The 10,635-nt window shown below is 40.2% G+C and overlaps 1 protein-coding gene across 4 annotated transcripts in view; it reads right to left on the bottom strand.

Annotated features, from left to right (window-relative positions):
• vrk2 (VRK serine/threonine kinase 2) overlaps positions 1-8,890 on the bottom strand; it is a 32,567-nt gene extending 23,677 nt beyond the window's left edge. The window contains exons 1-8 of one of the 4 annotated variants that reach the window (XM_020617035.1): positions 8,660-8,889; positions 8,256-8,399; positions 7,798-7,853; positions 4,089-4,158; positions 2,932-3,019; positions 2,058-2,166; positions 1,827-1,919; positions 1,440-1,572 (exon numbers count right to left, since the gene is read on the bottom strand). In XM_020617035.1, the coding sequence (XP_020472691.1) occupies positions 1,440-1,572; positions 1,827-1,919; positions 2,058-2,166; positions 2,932-3,019; positions 4,089-4,158; positions 7,798-7,853; positions 8,256-8,385 (679 nt within the window). In that variant the 5' untranslated portion in view covers positions 8,386-8,399; positions 8,660-8,889. Of the gene's footprint in view, positions 1-1,439; positions 1,573-1,826; positions 1,920-2,057; positions 2,167-2,931; positions 3,020-4,088; positions 4,159-7,797; positions 7,854-8,255 lie in introns of all 4 variants that reach the window. The other 3 variants (XM_020617036.1, XM_020617038.1, XM_020617037.1) reach the window with 3 other exon arrangements.
• Positions 8,891-10,635: the final 1,745 nt, after the last annotated feature.

Below are 10,635 nucleotides of genomic sequence, written 5' to 3'. Positions count from 1 at the left end.
CAACAGACACACACACATTGATTTGCTTCATGTTATGACTACTGCTATGACCAGCTGCAAAGCTGGTAACAGAGACGTCTCGGTTGACGTTTCTGTGTAGTATGGGGCTAGCCCAACCGAGGGGATATAATGTATAGGCCTGGTGGGTTCAGGGTCTTTCATCTTACATCTGCCAGCGAGCAGTTTGGAGGTGCAAGATACCTGAGCGTGTAATGTTAATTTTTACCTGTGATCCTTTGAATAAATCAGCACTGTTTTGTAGTTACTTGGACTGCCTCGTCTCTCAGAGTTAGCATGGTAAGAAGAACCATATCTTACACTCAGTTCCACCAGTTCTGTCAGGAGGAATGGGCTGAAACTCCAGCACTACTATTATTCTGACATTTTACATTCCTAAACTAAAGTAATGATCCAACTGACCTAAGACAGGAGTTAGGAAAAACTGATTTTAAATGTATTTGGCTAAGGTGTGTGTAAAATTCTGACTTCAACTGTACCTTTTGCATAGTAACCTATTAATCCACACACCCTATCCCCACCACCCTTCACCCCCGCTCACCAGACAAAGCACACGCGTATATTTCAAATAAATATTTCATCCTGGCAAAAGATATGAAGAATGTGAAGAATTGACTATTCACACTGAATATGAATAAACTCCTTAGTAAGTAATTCTTGGACTCAGATTTTACAGATTAAAGTCCACACCACCTCATTTTTTAATGGTGGTGTAGATTCAGACCGTATCCAGAGGTCTGTTACCGGTGCTGCATTAGCTGGTGCCGAGTGGGTCGTGCTTTTTTCTTCCCCCACATGGTGCAGCGGGCTGAGAATCTGTTGTATTCATCAGGTTTCCACCAACAATGTAATGCACTTTCATTAAGTTCAGGTCTCCTTAACTTGCACTTTTCATATTAAGCAGATGAAAAATTAAAAACAACCAATGAAAGACAGACTACGTTATCTCACACTGCACAACGGGCTAGCTGAGTGTTCTCCAATAAATCCTGACCGGTCTGCAAAGTTTGTATATGTTCTGGTTCCAAGTTGATTTGGTTTTTATCACAGTGTGATAAATACGAACCGAAGAGAGAAAGAACTACAACATGGAACCAATGTGCCACAGGCAGTAACAGTTTTTCACCAAAACATATTCAAAAAACACATCAAAGCACAACTTAAGTTAATGTGACATTATATAAGTAACCTCAGCTTACTGTAAAATAATAGACCTAAACTAAGCATGATCAATTTTTTAAAGAGCTATTCGAATCTTATTTAAAACCTTTTTAAGGACCTGCAGAAAACCTGTATTTGTTAGGACTGTGCATTTTATCAGACAGAAGGAGTGATGCACCTGTTAACAAACTTCCTGGGTATAGGTGAACACTTTTAGGTGGATGTTTGCTTAGTATGTGTTTAGGAATTAGAAGGTTTACCAACTCCTTTGTGGGCATCAAGGCTGGTGTACTCAATGGTTCCATTGTGGCCCTTTTTGGGGTTTTCTTTGTATTCTTTGTGGATGCCATCAGGACAGTATCTGTATGACAAGCCATAGTCTGCTAGGTAGACCTACAGCACACAACAGAATACACAAAAATTACAACTAAGCAATTCATCAAATAAACTTTATAATGTCTGCCTAGCAATGTAATCATCATTAAAACAGATGGCTCTCAACTGACCATCTGCAATATTAATAAAATTTACGGTACACACAGCACAGCCCTCAATTCTGTTACACAAAGTGTATAGCCTGTAGAATAGCACAGACCTCACTAGTATGCACGTGCAGAATACTTAGCAGAGATGTATAGTGGACTGGCCTTTTCAGGGTCTCTGTAGCCCAACATGAGGTTGGCAGCTTTAATGTCTGCATGGACATACTCGTTCTCATGAATATACTGAAGCACATCCACCTTGCACAGGAACCAATGACAGAACATGTACACACACAAATAAATAATTATGATGAACAATTTGTAATAAAAAAATGACCTGAATACACAGTGTCAGAGCTATTGTATGTTCTGCTGATCATATGTGTGTGATCTCACCAGTCCTTGACCAAGCTGGAGCACAGTAGCCTTCTTCAGTCTACCTCCATTGCACTCGCAGACTTTCTGAAGGTCACTGCCCAGTCGGTCCATGACCATGAAGCGATATCTGAGTGGGAGAAGGAAAGATCAGAAGTCAAAACTCATCTCTTAATTCCTGACATGTAGATGGCTCTTTGGCCTAAAGGTAGGTCTAATTAATTACTAGTTTTAAATACCCTTGAAATAAATGCTATGGTGGAATTTAATCAGAAATGACAACTATTAAAAATGTAACAGTAAGCAAGTCAGGGGAGAAAAGAATGTGCAAAAATCCAAGGAGATGACAAATCCACTTTAGGAGAGCACAAGCAACCTCCTAACATTTTCTTAGTTGCAAGATGCATTCACTTTACATCAGGGCCCAGAATTTACCTGATGTAGAACACAACAAACAAAAATAGTGAAGCCCACAAGGTCATGTGTATAACAGACTAAAGTCAACTTGGTCTTGTAAAACCCCATCAGATCATTTACTTTATATTCCAAATATTTTACATATACAAAGAAAGAACCTTATATTTTGAAGTCTGCCCTTAAAGTCTATGTTTGCTAATTTAAAAAAATATTATTTGTTGGTATTTTACCTGTTCACATTTTCTCTCATCTATGACAAAACAATTTTGAAATAAAATGCTCTGGTCAGAATCATGCTCTCCATCTGAAGGGCAATGGCATCTTACTTTGTAACATAATTATAAAAGCCTGGTTAGATTTAGACAAACACCGAGTATTACTACAAAATACAGAGAAAATGCTGATGTTGTTTTTCACTCAAATAGAGTCATCATCTAATAATTTGATAGCGCTGTCCAAATTCTGGCTACATCAATACCTGAGTTCATTGTGTTCAGCAAGTCCTGATCCCCAGTAGGTGGGGATGCCCAGGAAGCCCAGTCTCCTGCTTCTCATCCATTTCTGCACTGAAACAAGATTGGAAGAAGAATAGTTAAGTAAACATGTATGTGGACATTTTTATTTTTCACTCCTGGGGTACATACACTACTAGTCAAATGTCTGGAAACAGCATACCTTATGACTTTGTCAAGTGGCACAGGCCTACGAGAACTCAGATTAGTGAAGTTTCTTGTTGGACGTTACCAGGGTAAACACTCGCGACGGGGACATCGTGCATTTTCAGTGGCAGCCCTGAGACTTTGGAAGTCCTTACCCTTCAGTTTTATCTGAGTTTATATCTTCACTCAAAACTTATTTATTTGCTCTGGCTTATGGCTCCTAGTGGAATTTACTCATTTTTTTCTGTTTGTGATTATAATGTCTTTTATTTCCTTTCCTTTATTTTTAATTCTGTTTTATGTTTTGTTATGTATTTATACAGCACTTTTGGTCAACCTGCTGCTGTTGTGCTATATCAATACACTTTGATTTGACTTGACTGACTGGCAACTGGAAAAACTTTTGATGTTACTTTTCTCAGCAATTTCAGATTCTTAAGATTTCCTAACCATGATCTAACACCTCTCTTTTTCACTGAGAAGTCTGAACAAATGCCCCTAAATTCAGTGAAGAGTAGGCAAATGTTTTGCCCAGAATTCAGATTTGTCCTATTAAGTGTAATAATGAATGCATGTGAAAATCAGTCTTACAGTACAGAGGGTACAAACACACAATTGCAAACATATAAACACTGAGGCCCCAGACAAAGCAGCGGGTCTGGCTCAGGGCTTGATGGCGGCTGGCCTGACTGGCACTCAACCAGGCTGGCAGGTGGTCAGGGGCTCAGCGGAGGCCCGCGCATCATTACATGTGAGTGGCTTCCTCTCTCTTGCTCCTCTGCAAAAGAAGGCGTTAGCGAGCCCAGACAGGCACGGAGAGGGGGTCTAACTGCCACTGAGGTGCATGTTTGCTTTGGCTTATTATTAATTACCATGCAGCAGGCAGCAGAGCCTCTGTATCTGCTGCCACTTCATCAGTCAAACACACTCATGCTCCAGCAAGCTGCTGGGACACTGGACAGGAGATGATACTCACTGCTCTCTGGTTTGGCTGCCCTCTGGTAGAACTTGAGCTCTGAGAACAGGGGGCCATTCTCATGGTACTCCTGCATATACAAGCATAACAGAATTAACTATTTCATTATCACTGGCTAAAGCTGCACTAGCTAAATCACAAAGTGGAGCTAATGTATAATAAAGCTTAGTGTCCCAACCAATGAGCATCTTTCAACTTAACCAAATAAAACTGCATGGGCCTTCTGCTCCTTTTTAAGATTTTATGTACAGTAATTCTTGCTTCCCTTGTATCAAAGAAGGAATCTCCAATGTACTTGAAAAAACTGAAACAGTTAACTTGTTGAAAGCTCTCCTCTAGGGCAGAGACACACCAAGTCGACATTAAAGAACTAGCAGCAACAAAGTCTGCCTTTTGTCGCCTCACGTAACCTTCGTTGCAGCCAAAAAGGGAAGAGACTACAGCCAACGGCCAACTAGTGCATACGTTCTACACCTGCATGGGAGGACTAATTCCCCCTACCGGTAGGTGGCGGTATCTGTAGTCACCATTCAGAAAGGGAAAGAAGGAGAGCTAGACTGCAGATATACAAACTGTAAACAAAGCAGCTCTCATTCACCTAAAAGCTTTCATGTATGAATTATGAAAGCCACAGTCAGGGTTTTTTCTTCAGTGTTTTTATTCTTTGGGCATGAAAAGAAAAAAACTGAACTTTTTTGTACATGCCTTTTTCTAATTTAATGGACAGATGATGAATCATAATTTCCTCCCAAGATAAATTAAATGTTTGGAAAATGTAACAACAGTATCTTTCTTTAGGTGTTACTTGAAGTATTACTTCGATAATTTTTTTTATCTCCAAGGGTCTCCTCTTATAGAAGGATTGGCAAGCTATTCAGCCTTTCTGGCTTTCTGTCAGCCATCTTGGTTTTGAAAAATTATTGTTGCACTTAACAATGGCTGACCAGCTGGTGGGATGACACACTAGCATCCACTGTAGTGGGTGATGTGCAACTACACAATCAGAACCCATGAAAATACAAGAAAACTTCTTTTAAACAGCTGTAGAGACCACTATGCATCAAAGGGTGACAGTTTGCCATTTTGTAGTGGTGCCCAAATTCTGAACGTATAAAGCCACCCACTATATATTGCACTCAAAACTTCCACAATGGAACATAAAAAGTAATGACACTACTTTCTGCTAACAATCCCACAATGCAATGTTCCATATTTTACAAATGAGAATATTACCACTGAGCCATTCTACTGCTGTTAGTGATGATGCAAAATGATAACAATTAGTTGGCATCCAAAATCTGAATGTAGTGATGACTACTGAATTAACTAGTGAGTGGACATTGTGTAGAGAGGAGTGAATAAATAAATCAGGGAATGATTTCGGACACAGCCATAGTTCACATAAAACTAAAAATATGATTTTAACACTTTGGTTTTTGTTTGGATTCAGCTGACATTTCTAGTGCATTTTGTATAGACTGAATGTACATATGTTTATAACAAATCAGAACCATCCATCCATTATCTATACCGCCTATTCCTGAATAGGGTCGTGGGGGGAACCTATCCCAGCCAACATTGGGCGAGAGGTGGGGTACACCCTGGACAGGTCGCCAGTCTATGCCAGGGCTGACATGTAGACAAACAACAACGCACACCCACACTCACTCCTATGGACAATTTAGAGTTGCCAATCAACCTAAGCTGCATGTCTTTGGACTGTGGGAGGAAGCCGGAATAGCCGGAGAGAACCCACGCAGGCCCAGGGAGAACATGCAGACTCCACACAGTCGGCCTGGGCTCAAACCTGGAACCTTCTTGCTGTGAGGCAATAGCGCTAACCACTGCAACATTGTGCCACCCCCTAAATCAGAACCAATCCTTTCATTTTACACCTCCAAATCCTGTCTCATGCTTGTCGTGATAAAAAGAGGAGATTCTGTCAAAAGAGTTCTGCTGCCTCTAGTCCAGTAGCACAAAAACACCTATATCAAGAGTTGATAATATGCTAGTCTGAATATGAATACAGAACTAAAACCTACCAATCCCGTTATTACTCCAGTGACTCAGACACCATTTACCAATTTGCTAAGGTTCACATATCAGAGGCTATCCTAAACCAAAACGGGATCTGGAAGTGGGCAATACAACCCAGCAACAAAGTGTGCAAGGCATCTGTGCCATACTACTACCCCTAAACTGCAGTGAATGCACCAGATGATGGAGGAACCACCACACCGATTAAAGCTCCATTTTGCTACACTGTCAAATTTTATTTTGAGTCATTTTACTGCAGTTTTCTCACAGCTTCTCTAAACTAAAATCACATGTTGTTTGGTGAAGCCTAAACTAAAAAAAGAAGAAATAACTTTGCTGTAAGAAATGTACCCATGCATTAACAGGGCTCCAGACTGTGAGTGATCAGTCACATTTTGCAAATGTATTTAAGGTACAAATTACTTTTTTGCAAAGCTCATTCTGGGTGCAACTGCAAATAAACAGGTTATGCAGAAATGGCTGCTCTCACTGTAGACATGGTGAACAGACATAACAATCTCCACGATACAAGTCTGTCAATCATCCATCTCACAAAGCAAAAACTTCCAGTCTATCAAAAGTGTCAATCCACACTGACTCCTCTGAAAGATGCGTCATCCCTGGACCCCTTTTTATGCTTCTGGTCTATTTTTTCCTTTGGTGCATTTGAAGTGTAACCACTACAGACAGCTGTTTAAATCAGGAAGATCACCTGTTAGCCTGTTTATGTGTTGGAAGCTTTTTATTTGAATCCCTTCTCCTGGTGTTACTGTGAGCTTTCTGGTTTCACTTTCCTCCCGTCTTTTGTAGCAAGACAGGGAAATTGCTGATGAGCCTATTTGCCCAGTATATTTCTGCTGTCAGTCAGCCTGGGGCAGACCATGCTGTACTCCTGCTGACAGATAGCTGTTCTGATGAGAGACATCGCACAGTGGTCGGAGTCAGTTTGACGTTAGCAGAGGCTGAAAACCACCATCAAGCCCTTCTTTAAGTAGTAGGCCGCTAGTAACTTTAGTCCAAAACCAAACTGGGACTCAACCAGGTGAGTGAAAGAGCTGAACTGTGCATGACGTCCAACACAGACAGCACCAATAAACAAACTGTGCATGAAGTCCAACACAGACAGCACCAATAAGCAGAAATTCTTCTTCAGAGGAAAAATGGGCTACAAATAAATCATGTACACAAATGGCAAAGCATGCACACAATTCATCGTTTTATACTTCAACAGAAATATGATAGCCTAATCTTCATTGTCGTCATCATCATCAGGGTCAGGATTATCATCATGCTTACTGCTAGCCTACCAAGAACTACAGTGGCTTACATAAAGAGCTAGAAGCTTGTTCCCACTTATTGTGTTCCAGAAGTTTCCCTCTCTCTGAATTTCATTATACATATACAGTAGGCTGCGCACATCTTTTTTCTCCCTCCAGTGTAGGTAGGGCAACTTACAGCACATGCTAAAATTTCAAAAAAGAATTCAGGGCACCACACACAGGCAGGATCAAGTTGCAGAAAATAGGGCACTGTTGATGCGTGTCAACCCATAATAACACGTGTCAGTTCATTGCCAGTGTGTGGGCTTTCATTGAAAATAATGGGTGCAGGTGCCCTAAAATGTGTCCCTGAACATGGAGAGTCTGCCTTTGGGTAGCACAAATGTACTCACCACTTTAATGACAAAGTGAGTGTCTGCTGCAACAGGTCTGTCCACATCCTGGGAGGCTACAAAGCAACAGAAGACAATGAGGAAAGGTGAAACAAAGTGTAGACTACATATTTGCGGTATATTATGTTACATTTTAATTCTTGTACTCTGGGTTTTTAAAATGTATCCAAGACCACATGGAAATTTACAAAATGCCAATTGTAGCTGATTCAGAAAAGGTCTCAGTAGATCAGATGGGTCGAGAGCTAAGTCTGAGTACATGTCAATGCTGAATCTCTTCAAAAATCGATTTGTAGAAATCTAACTTGTCCAAACAGCTTTCACAAACAAGAGACATCAATCACAGTAGCATCACCCTGAAACATGTATGTAACTGGAAGACAAAGCTTTAGTCTAGGGAACATACTTGTGGAGGAGTGTGAATGTACATTGTGTGTGCAGACGTATCATTACAGTACCAAGATAGATCAGTCCAAAGCCACCTTGACCGATGATTTTACCAAGCCTCCACTTCTTTTTCTCACTGTCAGTCAGAACGAAGCCGTCTGGAAGTGGTTTCGGTAACTTACTCTTTCTGGGTGGTGCCATTGAAACTGAACAAGCTGTAGATAATATGTTACAATCTATTTTTAAACGCTTGAGTAATATGAGATGATCACGCTGACCAGTTGGACTACACTTTGTAGCTCGATGTTATACTCCCTCTAATGCGAAACAAAAGTGAAACAACATCACGAGTAAACTGGAAACGGACAACATCCACTTGGACTTAACGTTGCGTTAGTGCAATATGTAACAACGGTGAAACAACACTATAACTTAACTTAAGGTAGCCTATAAAAGTACTTTAATATCACTTAACCTATAAAATACAATATCTGCAACCTCCGAAAGGAGTCGAAGTTCTGCGTCGTCAGTTGGATTTTTTATTTTTTTTTTTGTCCTGATAAGCTGTCGTAAATAATAATAATAATTTAAATGCTTAGCCTTCTTCCACAAACTGCTCTTCAATGGCCCGGTGTAAAACAAAAGTAAAACCTTAATCGCTTCCTAAAAGTTATCCTTCCCCCTACGCCGTACAGCCAATAATATGCACGAAAACCGTTCTCAGCAACCAATAGACAATAAAGAGAAGCTGTAGAGGCGGGAACATTCAGTAATAACCACTCAAACTGACAAATCAGTTTGCACTACTTTTCGATTATTTCAAAAGTTGGGCTTCATTTAAAACCTGGCAGTTTCATGTATGGTCTGACGTTATACATCTCAAGGTTTAGGATTTCTTTGTGATTCTTGAAAGGTAGAACATTCTTAGAATTCTATAATAATGGCAATAATCCCAACCCAATGAGCATCTCTAACATAGGATATTGAATAACATTATGATATGCTACTGTTCTTAATCAAGATGTGATGGTTTCTGTTCTACATTATTTTCAAAAACATAAAGGGAGCTCTGAAATAATAACAGTGATTTAACGTGTTACAATGAAATTAGGCCTATTTTCAATTTCATTTTTACTTCTTGATAATATTTTAAAAACAAATAACATCTTCAAGGAAATCTCACTTGAGTCTATTTACATATTATTTTACCAAATCTAAGCCTGAGAGACCTTTTATTAATCATTCTCAGAATATAATCTAAACACAATAAAAGCTGTTTACAGCGAGGCTGAGTCCTTCACAACTGATGTACAGTGGGGCAAATAAGTTTTTGATACACTGCCAATTTTTCAGGTTTTCCCACTTACAAAGAATGGACAGATCTGTAATTTTCATCGTAGGTACACCTCAATTGTGAGAGACAGAATCTACAAAAAAAATCCAGAAAATCACATTAGATTTTTAAATAATTTATTTACATTTTCTTGCATGAATTAAGGGATTTGATACAATAGAAAAATAGAACTTAATATTTGGTACCGAAACCTTTGTTTACAATTACAGAGGTCAGATGTTTCCTGTAGTTCTTGACCAGGTTTGCACAAACTGCAGCAGGGATTTTGACCCACTCCTCCATACAGGTCTTCTTCAGATCTTTCAGGTTTTGGGGCTGCAACACGGAGTTTCAGCTCCCTCCATAGATTTTCTGTTGGGTTCAGGTCTGGAGACTGGCTAGGCCACTCCAGGACCTTGAAATGCTTCTTACGGAGCCAGTCCTTAGTTGCCCTGGCTGTGTTTGGGGTCATTGTCATGCTGGAAGACCCAGCCATGACCCATCTTCAATGCTCTTACTGAGGGAAGGAGGTCGTTACCCAAAATCTCACGATACATGGCCGAGCTGGGCCGAGCTGCGTAGGTGGGGTCACTCCTGGGCTGGTCGGTGGTGATGGTGGCTACTGAAGGTAGGGACAGAGAGATGGAGGCAAAAGTGGATGTATCCTCCTTCATGGAGGAGGAAATAATGAGTCTCTCTGCTCTATATAGCAAATGGTTGTACTTATAAAAAATGTTGTGCATTCTGCAAACAAACTGGGCTTTAATTTACATAATGTAGGCTTTTTCTGCAGAATGCCACTAAATTCTAGTATTGTGCCATAATGTGACCTTGCTTAACCAATCTAGGTCCATGTTGGACTTATTCACACTGAATCCGTTATTCACATGGCTGACTGTGTCTACATGTGAACATCCACAACTACAGATCCTTTGATGCAACTATGTTAATGACCAAATATAACCCAGTTAAAGTGTAATTAAATGCAGAGGCATTGCTCTACAGACCAGACTCAGGCAGAGCGGCCGAGCAAACCTGACACGTCCTTCTTCCTCCAAACACAGCAAGTGGAGTTTATACCAAAACGTTCTATTTTAGTCTCATCTGACCACATGAGC

Source organism: Monopterus albus, unplaced genomic scaffold, assembly GCF_001952655.1.
Source record: "Monopterus albus unplaced genomic scaffold, M_albus_1.0 scaffold183.1, whole genome shotgun sequence".
Taxonomy (NCBI): domain Eukaryota; kingdom Metazoa; phylum Chordata; class Actinopteri; order Synbranchiformes; family Synbranchidae; genus Monopterus; species Monopterus albus.
This window is presented reverse-complemented; position numbering and strand designations above follow the sequence as displayed.